This window comes from Merops nubicus, unplaced genomic scaffold, assembly GCF_000691845.1.
Source record: "Merops nubicus isolate BGI_N331 unplaced genomic scaffold, ASM69184v1 Scaffold36189, whole genome shotgun sequence".
Lineage (NCBI taxonomy): Eukaryota > Metazoa > Chordata > Aves > Coraciiformes > Meropidae > Merops > Merops nubicus.
This window is the reverse complement of record NW_008633795.1, coordinates 4,655-18,764: the sequence shown is the minus strand read 5'-3', so window position 1 is coordinate 18,764 and position 14,110 is coordinate 4,655. Positions and strand designations below refer to the sequence as shown.

At 38.3% G+C, this 14,110-nt stretch overlaps 1 protein-coding gene across 1 annotated transcript; it reads left to right on the top strand.

Annotated features, from left to right (window-relative positions):
- The first annotated feature begins 1,745 nt into the window (after window positions 1-1,745).
- CDH5 (cadherin 5, type 2 (vascular endothelium)) lies at window positions 1,746-12,952 on the top strand. Its single transcript, XM_008948362.1, has 11 exons — window positions 1,746-1,934; window positions 4,233-4,521; window positions 4,611-4,727; window positions 5,481-5,645; window positions 6,054-6,241; window positions 8,005-8,255; window positions 8,817-8,959; window positions 9,787-9,911; window positions 10,979-11,087; window positions 11,375-11,620; window positions 12,447-12,952. The coding sequence occupies exons 1-11, from the start codon at window positions 1,746-1,748 to the stop codon at window positions 12,950-12,952; spliced, it is 2,328 nt and encodes a 775-aa protein (XP_008946610.1).
- Window positions 12,953-14,110: the final 1,158 nt, after the last annotated feature.

Sequence of the window (14,110 nt, the reverse complement as noted above, 5' to 3'; positions counted from 1 at the left end):
TGGCAAGGCTGTTTGTCAATGTATCACTTCCAGTGAAAGGCATGGCATTGTATAGCACTGACCTCTGTTTCCCAACTAATCTCTTCCCTATAGCAGTGCAGGACACCTCTGCTCTACCAGAGCAGCAAGAGAAAAGAACTTTTAAAACACTACAGTCTGGGTTTTTTCCAAAACTACAGCCTATACTAGTTGACATTAACCACCTGATTTCCTTTGGTTATCATGTTTTGCAATTTTATGAATAAAAGACAGACTTATACGATCACAACAGATTCATATCAATGCTTTCCAGCTTCCAGTTGCAGAATTTTCATGTACACAAATAAACCAAAGCAAAACCACTAAATCTTACTAATTTTTCTAAAAATATTCAGAATCAAAGTGCACAGAATACAAAAAAAAAAAAAAAAATTAGGTAAATCAAGTTTTATATGAATCCATAAAACTGTAGCACACACGTTAGCTATTAAAAAGCAACTTCAGAGCCACCTTCTTTGGTCATTTCCTATGCCATCACAAAGATTGGGCTGATGTACAACAATGTAGAAGACAGAAAAATACAGAAAAGCAATACTTCATGGTAAATAAAATCCTTTTACAAACAACGATGCAGCACCATGGGATAAGATTGATTGCCTACTTACCAAGAAGTAATTTTGGTAACAACTCAACACCTTCCTGCCAAAAGTACTAATTTAATCTCACATCTAGCAACCTGCGTGATGTCACCTTCTCTATCTCAATTAATGGTTTTATTTTGGATGTGGATGTTGACAGCTCCTGAAAGCTAAGGGAAACTCATTTACGTGTAATTTAAAGACTAATTATCTGAGTGTTAAAGTTCCCTGACAGTCCTCTATACTGGAAAGCAGAAATAGAGTAAGAAAATTAATCAACTTTGCTACATTAAAATAAGATCTCAATCTGATATGGAAGTCAGGTCCAAAGTTTGCTAATATTAACATATGATACAAAAAATATTGTTTCACCTGAAAATAATTTCTCAAATTATTGTTTTGTAGATGGTAAAACCTGAGAATAGAGGATAAAGGTACTGTATATGTCTTCAAACGTTTCAAAAGGCAAGGAATTGAATCAATAAATGAGCTCTCTGAGCATGACAATTTGCTACATTGTACTTGGAATTGATTGAAAATTTCACAGTAATCATTTTTTTTTTCAACAAAAACCCAAGCTTTTATTCTAAATCAATATTTTCCATATGAAGAAATTGATTACCACACATTTTGTGCCAGGGCAAGTCAAAACACTGTATTTGGGTTTGTCAAGCTGGAACATTTCATTTCAACATAAACTTTGATCTGGCTCAGCCTCGGTGCTGCTTCCCATGGCTCCTCTTGCCACGAGCTGTGCTCTGTAGCCACACTCCACTTGCCACACTGCACAGTGGCTGACCTTTGCTACTGAATCCCTTCACGCTAAGTACGGTAGCTCAGGTGGGTGCTGGCTCTTTATGCTAGCTTGCAAAACCTGCACATTTTTTAGTTCATTAAAATCTTTTCATTGTTTTTTACAGTTGTCACCTAATTAAAACTGTTTCATGGAAGGAAGAAGACTGATATTTCAAATTTAGATGCTAAGGTGGATGAAAAGAAATACAGAGAGTAATTAAACTTTTCTATAGAAGAAAAGTCCATTTGCACTTCTATGTGTGCCCTAACCTGATTCTGTTGTTATTTATAGAGTTTTCATATTTTATATTACTTTCTAGGCTGCAGTAGAAGATGAACCATCTTGTTCTACTTTTCTCATTGTTCTTGGCTCAAGCATTTGCTGACAAAGAAAGTCAGAAAAAAACCCAAAACTTTTCTTCAAACAACGCTAGTCATAAACGACTGAAGAGAGACTGGATATGGAACCAAATGCATATCAAGGAAGAGATCGACACACAATTACCACACCATGTTGGCAAGGTAATCAGCAGTCTGTTAGCAGTGAATAATTAGAAATACAGACAGAAAAGGAGAATCGTGAAAAGTATTACCTGTCTGCAGTCTAGGCAGAAGAGGAAAAAAAGGAGATAGAAATGGGACATAATGCCAACATACTAACATGTTAAAATCTTCAGAATGTGGACACAGAATAAAGGGGAAATGATGTCAAAGGGATTGTAACTCTTTTGAAGAATACAGCTAGATGTTGGAGAAAGGCATGGGCAGAGCCCGTGAGCTGCGTGCAGGGGCACAGGCAGAGGGAAGCCTGGCAGCCGAGGAGTGTCGGTGTGTCACTGGCAGATCACAATTCTTCCAGAAACCTAGGAGATCAGCTAATAAAAACATACCCATTGATAAACATACGGTTTATGTCTCTCAGCTTGGCTACAAAATGGAAGTGCTATGTTTAGGAATACTGTTGTGCAAGCAAAAACTTTGTTTCACAAAATGGAAGAAAATGATTTTTAAAAGTAGTGAGCATTGACCTGCTTGCAAACTCATTTTCTTCAGAGCAGCACTCAAAATCCTACAATTAACTGCATAACACCCAGACAAAGTTCTTCCCATCTAGTCTTTCAAATTGAACTACTTTGACACTTTTCAGATAAATGCAGTTCTACATTTTCCTCCCATGTACAATAATCAGCATCTGTCAAGGCTGTTTCGGCAAAGTGAACCAGACCTTTCTGGGCCAGTGCTGCTCACTGGCAGAAAACACCAAAGAGAGAGAGAAAAGAGGCCATAGGGTACTCTCAGCTAACACAGGGTATCTCTGTTTCACTTCAGACCAATTCAGAGGCAGATTGAGGAGAACGCTTCTATTCCTGGGGCTGCCCTAAATAAGAGTAATTCACTTTGTACTGTGCTCTGTGGTCTTTCAGCAGCGGAATGCTTTTGATTACTTTTGCAATGGATGTGTTCAGTGCATTGCATCTGCAGGACCCAACACTCAATAAACCCCCTAAAAAAGGCGACAGCAGCAGCGTGGCAGAGCAGAGTGACAGCTGCAGGAGTTTGCTGATACATTTTAGTTTTATCTTTCACAGCTTTGGGTGCTCTCCTTTTTATGTTCACCCTCAGTTTTAGAAAAGGCAATATTGGAAGTCTATACCTTTTACACTAAACAAGTAAATAAAAATTGAGAAAGGCAGCACAGACTATACTATCTTTGAACAAGGGTGAGGTTATTTCTCATGTTACAGCTCCAGAGTTGTAAAACGTTCTTCAGCAGCCCCAGCAGCCAGAAGCATGATTAAGTATGTGGAATGAGGGAAGAAAGTTTTAATGACATGTTTCAAAATAGAAAACACAGATGAAAGTGTGTTCAACAGTAAACGACATCTGTAGGATAAATCAAATCCTGAATGCAATTTATGATAACATCAGCAACGAAAGACTAGAAATTCTTGGTCAAATCCAGCAATTATTGATAAATAGCTTGCTGAAATAAGAATGGTGATATAGTGCATGGAAAATGTGGTTTAAACCTTTGATCTGTCTCCTTAGATGGAAGAAGGTATAGAAAGGGAAGAATCATCAGATTATCTGCAGATTAAATAATGTGCAAAACCATCTGACATTAGATAAAATTACATTTTAAAACTGATTAATGTTCATTCCTTTTACCCTATCCCTTTTTCATTGCATATAAACTTGAATTTTAAAATCTATGGAGTGTAAATTTAATCTTACTGTCATAGCATGAGCCTAAAGACTGACTACAAAAAAATTGCATGTGACTAGACACAAGAAAGCTGTCAGCTATAGCAGGAATTGTGCTAAACGCTAAGTAATAGAGACTAATGATGAATAATGTCAGTATCTGTGAATATAGATTTGATTCTGTAATTCTGTGAAATCTAAGCAAAACCTCTGCCAAGTTCAGAAGGTTACTTGCAAACAAGAGTAGCTCAAGCTGAACATGGTGGCGTGTGTTAATTCAGACATAATGAGTTTAATAATTTGTATGTGCTAACTCCATGAACAATTTACACATTTAGGAAGTATGAGATACGATCTGGAAAAAAAATTGCTTCTTGATATATAAGCAAGCAAGTTTCAGTCTAGAGACAAGTTTTGTCCTCTAACCCTGCATGGTTGTAGCTGCTGTGGCACTGTTTCTTCAGTAATACATCAGATGACATCAGAAGTCTTGATGGCTGTTCTGGTTTCAAACTGAGCCTGAAGAAGTTCTGATTGTGTATCTTCTGTAGATATTCTGTTGCATCCAGATGCCAAAGCCCACTTTTATCTCTTTGAATTATCCTTTCCTTCTAGATCACATCAAATGTAAGGAACCAATACGCTAAGTATATTATTGAAGGTGAATATGCCAACACCATTTTTAAAGTGGAAGAAAAAAGTGGTGATGTATATGCATTCGAGAGGCTAGACAGAGAAAAGAAAGCAGAGTACGAACTGACAGCTCTCGTTATTGACAGCAGAAACAACCAGTCACTGGAACCCCCATCTAAATTCATTATCAAGGTTTATGATATTAATGACAACGTCCCTGTGTTTGTACAAAAAGTATTCAATGGATCTGTCCCAGAAATGTCACCAGTAGGTATGTTCTTCCATCACTCATTTCCTTTCCAGCCTGTGGTTCAAAAGCAGAATTTATACTAAATATGTTGTTTGAAAATCCTTTTCTAGGAACCTCAGTCACCAAAGTGACAGCTGTAGATGCTGATGACCCAACAGTTACAGGTCACGCCACAGTTACCTACCAAGTCATTAAAGGAGACGAGTATTTCACAGTTGATGACTCTGGTAGGTCAGATACACGCATGTCCTTTTTTGTCCATTTTGTCCTTACCTTACATTTTCGCAGTTTCAAGCCTTTTTTACTCTGGACAAGGGGAATAATAATTCAAAAATATAATTTTGACCATAATTTAGAAAGATTTTTCATTCACACTCACACAATACCTGTGTCTGCATCTGGAAATGAACTAATAAAGTTGGGATACTAGGTGCCATGAACTAAATGAGAAGAAAAATGCTAATTTTTTTCCCCACTGATAGACTGACTAGGAGCTAATATAAGTTCATATTTTCAGTTTAGCATAGACACCACTCCTTTGACCAAACAGGAAAAGGGAATATATACATTCCACAGCAGTATTCAATAATCACTGCTTTCCTAAACTTTCTTCTTTAATTTTGCCAAGTATTAAAAATAATGCCACTATTTCTTGTAACCAGACTAGTCCTCTGGAACAAATAACTCAGATAAGAGATGCTCATAGAAACTCTCTAGATGCTGTAGTGACCAAATTTAGACATCATTAGACTGCTTTTAAGCAGCAAAGATCAGTTTAAAGGAATGTACTGTACAAAATCTCCAAAATATTCCACCATGTAGAAAGATTTCTGTTTCTAGACTTAGAAAAATACCACTGTAAAAATGCTACTTAAAGCTGAATTTGTGGCATAAGACAAACATTTGCTGTCAAAATGAAGAGATGTTGGACACGCTGCAAAATCTAATCCTCGTCCTTTTTTATTTTTTTCCCCCCACAGGTGTTATATCTACAACAAGGGCTGATCTAGATAGAGAGAATCAATCAACATATGAAATTATTGTTAGGGCAAAAGATGCTCCAGGGTCTTTTGGAGAGTCAAGTACAGCCACAGTGATTATCTCTTTAACCGACATCAATGACAACTTCCCAGTATTCAAACACCGTAAGTACAATGCACGGGCTGTAGCATTTGGAAACCAAGCATTGACACAACTATAACCAATTTATGTCAGAGTTTGTCACAACTCAACTTTTCTTAAAAGTGGACAAAGAATCTTATATATTCAGAAGATCTTCTGTATTTCAGCCCCAGCTACACTTCCTGGGTGATGCACACCTAGAGGAGAAAATAAAAATCAGTATTCATTTCATTGCTTTGTACAAGATTTTTACAATTTTATGAATTAATTATATTTTTATGAAAAACACATCAGTTATGTGTATATAGATACATAATGATGAATTCTCAATGAAATATTTTCTGTATGTCTATAAGAACAAATTTTAACTAGTTTCTAACTTCCATTTACACACTCTATATCTTTTTTTGTTGTTTGTTTTGTTTTAACAGCATCATTTCACTTTAAAGTCCCTGAAAACATCTCAGTAGGAGGAGAAGTTGGCAAAGTCAAAGTAGAAGATATTGATGAACCACAACATAGAAATACGAAATACAGTTTTGTCAGAGGAGATTACAGGGATACCTTTGAAATTGTAGCGAATCCATTCACCAATGAAGGAATCATTAGGCCAAAAAAGGTACTTTTCCCAGTAACAAAGACTTATTTTTTTTTTCCATGTGTAACAAAAGTGTTTAATTCAGTTTGGGACTAATGGCAGGAAAATCGGAACTGTGTAGAAGTCTCCATGAAAACTCTCCATTCATCATGAAAACTCTGTTCTGTAAGCTCTGTGAGAAGAGCTGGTGATTTACTAGTCCATTTTTACTGCCATTCCTGGGAAAATCTAGAATTAGATGGCAGAATGCAATGGGGACTAATTCAGAAATTTAACTTAAGCACTTCAGGCTCCTCTCAAATTTCAGATACTTTCATGCCTCTAAGTGTCAGTGATTATAAGAGTTGAACCAACAAACCAAGTCAAAGAATTTTTCCCTTCTGCAGCCCTAAGAGAAACCAAATTTGAAAACATGAACAAGTCCACCTAGCCATTCTTCTAGAAGTGGTTTTTAGTTTGGCACTTGCTCCACTATGAGCCACATCTCCCATACTTTCCTCAGAGCATTTACAGAGCTTCCCCACAAATTCCTCATAACTCTGTAAGAGGGCTCAGACTCTCCAAAGCCTTTATTAGGGTTTGGTCTCTGTTTTTTAACTCTCAGACCTACTTGATTTGTACCAAGGGACATTCCTGTGCTATGAGAAGCACTGCCAAGCCAAGAGTTCATTGATTTGACTGACTTACATTAAAAAAAAAAAAAAAAAAAGAGGAGGGAGGACAATAAATCACCTCCTGTAATCCTCAGATTGACAGGAATGTGTTTTTCACTTCCAAATGCCTCTCTGCAACTGTTAAGACCAGAGCTGTCATTAAGAAGAAGAAAAAAATTTAAGGAAAAGAGTACCAAGACCAGCAGTAAATTCTTCAGCCACAGTCACACTCAGTGTAAGCAGCTTTCCCTCACCAAATGCAACCCTTCCCCTGGGCTTTCCAGGACCTGAGGAACACATTGGTCACAACTGCTGCCCAAAGGAGGACCAATAAGAGACCCCGCACATACACACACTGTGTGATTTGCCATCAGCTCATCTTTTAACACGCAGCAGGCAAAGTTCAGCCCACTGTTTTGTAACAGGTTTTTGGCCATGCACGTCTCATAATTTTAACTATACAGCCATCTGAGATAAAAATTCAACTACTAGCTAAGCATTGCCATTTGCAATGTCTACTCAAAGAGAAAAACAAGTCACAACAATTAACTACTGGCTATTGCACTAGTGCTTTTATAATCTCAGGCTATAGTGCAAAGGGACCCAAACTTTGAAATGAGTGATAGCTTGAGCATTTCTTACTACCTGGCCTTCCTTCCACTGTGTGATTCCTTTATCATCTCAATCAATGGGAAAACAAACAAGGGAGCAGATAATTACCACTAAATGCCCCAGCTATCAGTCAGTGCAGCTATGAAGTCTGCCTTGAATGACTGCAGAATGGAAAGCCTAGCCAAGAAGAGGAGAATCTGGTCCCCAGCCTTTGCAAAAAAAAGAGGTAAACAAGAAGGTAAATAAGCTACAGAATTACAAAAAGAAAGCTATTTAAACCAAGAAATAATTGGTTTAAATTAGAATGCTGGATGAATCTGCCCAAAACCAGAAGCTGCTCACATCGCTCTATGGAAAGGGAATTTCAGTTTGGAAATGCTCTCCCCAGTGTCTAGCTACGATACAAGTTGGTACTATTTCCAAACACGAATTAGAGCACAGGGCTTTGCACAGATAGCTAATGCAAAGTTTACTTAGACATCTCCAAAGGAAGAATATCTGTCTCTGTCATTTTTCTAGCCCCTGGACTTCGAAAAGGTAGCAGAATACAGGTTTGACATTGAAGCAACAGATCCCACAGTTGATCTTCGCTATTTTAAATCTGGTGGGCCTAGGAGCATTTCAACAGTCACCATCGAAGTCACTGATGTGGATGAGCCTCCTGTCTTCACAAAACTACCATACGAATTTAAAGTAAAGGAAAATGATCCAGAACAGAGTCTTGGTTCAGTCTGGGCATATGACCCTGATGCAGCTAAACGGAAAATAAGGTAACACAACACTAGCTTTAGTTATTTTATTTTAAAGTAGAGAATTCATTAATGATTCCAAGAATTTGACAGAGAACTGAGATTTGGCCTTATTTTTCAGAATCTGCATGCCAATTAAAAAAAAAAAGTTTCTGACACTGCAGCCATGGATATATATGGTAACAAAAAATATTAACATAAATTGCATTTACCCATGTAACTACCACATAAACTTACTAATAAGACATTTGCACATTTATGGGAAAATGCATAATCCTCAGTATCTGTGAATGGTTATAATTTGTTGTTACATTTTTTATTGTAATAACTCATCCAAGCATATGCTTTGAAAAGAAAAGAGACTTCTGAAACACCAAAAGACAATAATCTGAAAGATTTTCCAGTGGATATATCTCACCCTCACAGCCTGCATAATTTTAAGGAAATATTCTGAGACCGCCTGGTCAAGATATTAACATAATTTGTCACACAAGAACTCTCTGACCTTCCACTACGAAGACCTGAAGTGAAACAGTATTATCACCCTTGCATTGACATAACTCTTTTAAACAAAAAAAACAGATTTCTTCGACGAAGAGCAAGTCCTAATGGAGACTATATTAGGGTATCTGACTCTGGAATTCTCCAAATTCCCAAGCCCCTGGACAGAGAATTCAGTTCCTCATACAACATCACTGTAGCAGCTCGGGAAATCCTTGAAGATGGTGAGTGCTATCCACTTGCCTATTTACAAGAGATCTGTGTATAACTTTACAGCAGGACTGTAGAGTATCAGGAAGGAAAGTCACAACCTGACAGCCTGTTTCCACTAAGCTAAAAATGAAACAAACACTTACATGGTTTGCACAATAATTTTCCACATGAAATGGGTATCTACAAATAGGTCAAATACAGTTTTAAAATCTGGCCCCTAGCTATTATGAAAATACATTCAGTTTATTACAAGGAATAAAAAGGCCACGAGGAAAGGAAGCAGCTTGGGAAACATGGATAAGCCTGTGGTTAGGGCAGAAACATCCCAGCATGCTTCATGCACTTGTGCAGAGTTACAAAATCCCCCTCCCACACTGCCATGTGGGGAGCATCCCTGCCAGGCACCCCCACATAGCTTCGTGCAGGCTCAGGAAGTTGGGCAGGCCGGGGGGGACGAAGTGCCAAGTCACTTTTGGGGAGATCAGCCTTTTCTGGAGGGTGAAAGATATGTAATAACATAGACATGGCCTGCTCTGTGCCTGTTGCCTTAGTGCCAGAGAACCATGCTGGATCCCACAGCCAGCTACACAGTCTGAAGAATCAGGAAGCCTTAAGCAATTGCAGTTTTCTTCCTCATAGATCCTTGATGATTTAGCCCAACAGGAAAGGTTTTTAGGAAAATCTCTGAACCTGTCAAAGAAAAAGTTTAATTTAATGATGGAGCTAGCTCTCCATCTTTGTCACACAGGAGTCACAGGGGTGGACACAAACAGTGGAAAGTGGGGACTAGAGAGCACTAGATTCCCAACATCTCAGAGACCTGTTGTTGTCATTTCAGGCCGCCTTTCTGACCTAGAATCACATGCTCAAGTTCATGTAATAGTTATTGATGTAAATGATAATGCTCCAGAACTCGTTTATCCTGAGGAACCCAGAGTATGTGAAAATGCTGCACCAGGAAAGGTAAGACAAGAGGGAGAGTATTTCCCTTAAACCTGAGTTATCTTCTTGCCAGCTCAAGCAAAAGATGTCTTTTAATAAAAGTCTCAGTTTTCATACCCAAGTACCTGATCATTTCACTGATTGCTGAAACATCAGTGGTCAGAGATCTCCCTTCAGGACTTTACACTGTTGGAATATTGACTTTTTTTCAGCTTAGCACACAGGCTGCAGAGTTCCTCTCCCTCCAGGCTTTCACGTCTGTCCGTGGCTTAGCAACTGAGCCATGAAGCACAGCCAAGCCTCGCAGAGCAAACATCTGCAATTCAGTTTTATCACACAAATGTTCATCCATGACACAGGGAATGAAACCCTTTCAAAATACTACGAGAAACATTGCTGCATATAATATTATTGTAGTCTTCCTCAGAGTGCAAGTACCCACACGCACAAACAGTGTTACTGTTTGTGGGTTTGGATGGTTGGCCTCAGACAAATATCTGGAGCACAGATGTAATGTTTGTTTAATTGAGAGACTTCGTCACAGACTGGATTCTCTGATAGAATCTGTTAGAACACACATGGCACTATTTTGCCTTTCATTTAATTTTAAAAATACCTTTGGGACATAATCATACACACATTTTTTATATTTCAAACATGCAATGTACCCCAGGTTAAGGTTTTCAAAAACAAGCCTGTCATTCAGGAGTGGCAGTCTCAACGACATTCAACGAATGAGAGTCATGCTTGTAAATAAATTGAGCACTTTTTAGAAGACAGTCATCTTAGGTATTTAAATGAGCCATATGTCTTTCAGCCTAAGACTTTTTTTATGCTTTAATTACACAAGATTTGTTCTTTTGTTTCCTATCTATGAATGGAGGGGCAAGGTTACTCTTTCTGGAGACCTACAAGGAAGTTCCTTGCCTTGGAAGAACTTGAAGGGGAGCATCACAGGATAACTTTGTCCTGCCCTTTACTGAAGGATTATATAGGATACACAGCCCAGCTCTAACTTAAATACTATAAGTGGTTTTATCACTAGAGGCAACGTATATTGAAAATTATGACCTTTTCCATCTCTGTAGGTAATCGTGAGGATTTCAGCTACTGACAAGGATGAAGTATCATCTAGAGGTTTCTTCAGCTACTACCTGGCCACAGAAGATAGCAATTTCTCCTTGATTGAGAACCACGGTAGCGTACCCCTGCAATGCATTTTCTCAGCTAGCCAGCATGAGACACTAGGACACAGGGGAGAAAAGCTTTAGCTATTACTTAGGACTGGTCTAGCTGAGTTAAGTAACAATTTATTTTTAAAGGCTTAGTTTAGTGGAAAAAAACATTGTTTGTTGCCACGTAAGTTTCACTGGGTTCCCTGAAGGCTGCTGGTGTCTAAAGGGAAGATGTACCAACTGACTGATAATCTATAAGGAAAATCTGGTAGAGATTATCACTTAATTAGATGTTGTTGCTTCTTCCAGATAACACAGCTAATATCACTGTCAAATATGGACAGTTTAATCGTGAACTTGCCAAAATCCACTACCTGCCTGTCATCATCTCAGACAACGGTGAGCCTGTCCTCAGCAGCACAAACACACTTGTCATCAGTGTCTGCAAGTGTAATGAAAAAGGCAACTTCACTTTTTGTGAGGAAAGAGCTAAACAAGTTGGAGTTAGTATACAAGCACTGGTGGCAATTTTTATTTGTATCTTCACAATCATTGGTAAGTATTTGACTTCTGTAGCGTTTTCTGACTTAAAATGTGGGGATTGGTTTGTTGTTTGGTTTGTTTTTTTTTTTTAACCGAGATCTACAAAAGCTTTGTGACTATAAAATGGTCACCAAGGCAGAAACACTGTAACCACTTGATTCATCTCACTTGCCCTTTCAGTTTGGCTATTAGAATAGTTTCAGCTACAAAGCTACTGGAAAAGCTGAGTCACTGGAAAGGTTATTGCATGTATGTATAATATACTTCATTTACTGTTTACTAGGCTCACATGCACTTACAAAACAGGAAATTTGTGCTGGGTCAACGACAATAGGATTCCTATTTCCAAAGGCTGAACTAGTCTGTAAACCCTTTAAACAGTACAGTGAACATATACACATAAATAAACCTGTACAAAAATCAGCCTACAAGTAGCTACTTGTTGTATTTGGAATCTACCAGAGAAGAGGCAACATCTTTTCTTGCTTGAGAAGAGGCCACCTCTGCAATAACCACATTAAGCAGCATTTGATGCCTGGCATTAAAAGATTTACCAATTTAAGGCAGTAGTTGATTCAATTAACTTGTGACACTATACATTTGTATTCATGATTTCAGCTCAAGAGTCAGTTGTACAATTCCTGTACAGACTGAACTGCTTTGAGAACATAAAAATCCTACAGCTAAAGAGTATTTTAAACTATTTTTAACAGAGATGTGTTAAAAAAAATCACTACACACAAAAAAAAAAAAAAAAAAAACCCCACTTCAGACTGTTATATCTTAAATGCAATTTGTTTTACTCCCTTACTTTTCTATTTCCACATGCTCATCTAAGTCTTCTTTGCAGTAATCACATTGCTAATTCTCCTAAGAAAAAGACACAAGAAGGATTTGAGCGCTCTTGGGAGGAATGTGGCAGAGATTCATGAGCAGCTTGTCACTTATGATGAAGAAGGTGGTGGTGAAATGGATACCACCAGCTATGATGTATCTGTACTCAACTCTGTCCGCAAGAACGGTATAAAGCCAGAAGCAGTCCCCTCTCCGTATGCACAAGTTCAAAAGCCTCCTGGAAATATAACTTCTGGTGCTGGAGAAATGGAAATGATGATTGAGGTTAAGAAGGATGAAGCTGACAATGACAGGGATTTGCTGCCATATGACACACTTCACATTTATGGCTACGAAGGTGCTGAGTCCATTGCAGAATCTCTCAGTTCTTTGGAATCAGGCTCCTCAGACTCAGATATTGATTATGACTTTCTGAATGACTGGGGACCCAGGTTTAAAATGTTAGCTGAGCTCTATGGATCAGAACCAAATGAAGATTTTATCTATTAATTCAAATTAGCCATGAATTTTCTCCTTCCCACTACAGATAGACATCAAGAGCCTGCCAATGGCCAAAGAAGAACTCACAGAGATTCGCCTAAGCCATACTAGGACTTCAAACAGACATGGAAAAAAAAAGCCAAACAAACCTGACAGGGTTAAAAAGAAACACACGTATATTGACTTACCCCAGTACTTCTATCCTTGCTAATACTCCTTTTTTTTATCCCCCAAAATTGCTGCTTGAGGACCTGCTCAAGTTCTAGGACACAACTCCTCTCCCTGTCCCGATAAACCCTTCTCCTTAAAAGTGATTTTATCCCAACTCTCTCCTTCATCATTCTCCTCCTGTACTGTTTTCATCAACACACATTCAAGGTCACCATCCACTGGATCAGAGAGGTTCAGTGGCAATGTGAAGGAACGTTTTGAATAACCTCCTGCATCTCCAGCCAGCTGGTTTGCCTGGCCCTTTTGTAACATCTTTACTGATAGCCCATGCTTATGCTTACCCAGTGGAGGAGAGGAAGAACATATGGTCTATCACTTCGTATTATAAATTATTCCATCACTTTCAAAAACAGGCATGATTTTTCCTGCTTTCCAATCTATTGAATATTCTTGCTTTATAGTCTTCTACTACATATATGAGTTTCTAAAGATAAAATCAGTCAGGGTTTTTAGATGCACGCTCTGGTTTCAACTGTCATTTTTAACAGCCTGACGATGATTTCAGGCACCTTTCTGGTGCACTAGAATTTGCTGTAGCTAGCAGCAAAATTGGTTTTTCTTTCTGTAAACAGGATCTCAGTGTTACTCAGTGGAATATATCCTGCAGGGCAGGAAATGTGGAGAACAGGGGAATGTTCAAACTCCAATACTGCAAATCTCTCTAGATTTCTAAAGAGGTTGAATAGTTTTTTTTAATACAACATTATTAAAGCAATTATATATTTTCAGGGACAAACAAACGAAGGGCCTCATTACTGTGAAACTGTTTTGAGTGTTTTCTAAGCAGGTACTGCAAAACGGGTATTTTCCACCTAGGAAAACATTGTAGACTTCCAAACCAGGATGCTACACAGCCACACATCTGTCTGCATAAAAGAACTGCAAATATAAGAAAGGTTTTGGAGCTGCAACTACGAAGGCCCTGGTAAATGTGTG

Coding starts and splice junctions, on each gene's coding strand:
- CDH5 (XM_008948362.1), top strand. CDS start 1,746: ATGAACCATCTTGTTCTACTTTTCTCATTGTTCTTGGCTCAAGCATTT. Junction 8,960..9,786: donor TCGGGAAATCCTTGAAGATG/GTGAGTGCTATC, acceptor TTGTCATTTCAG/GCCGCCTTTCTGACCTAGAA. Junction 11,088..11,374: donor CTCCTTGATTGAGAACCACG/GTAGCGTACCCC, acceptor TGCTTCTTCCAG/ATAACACAGCTAATATCACT.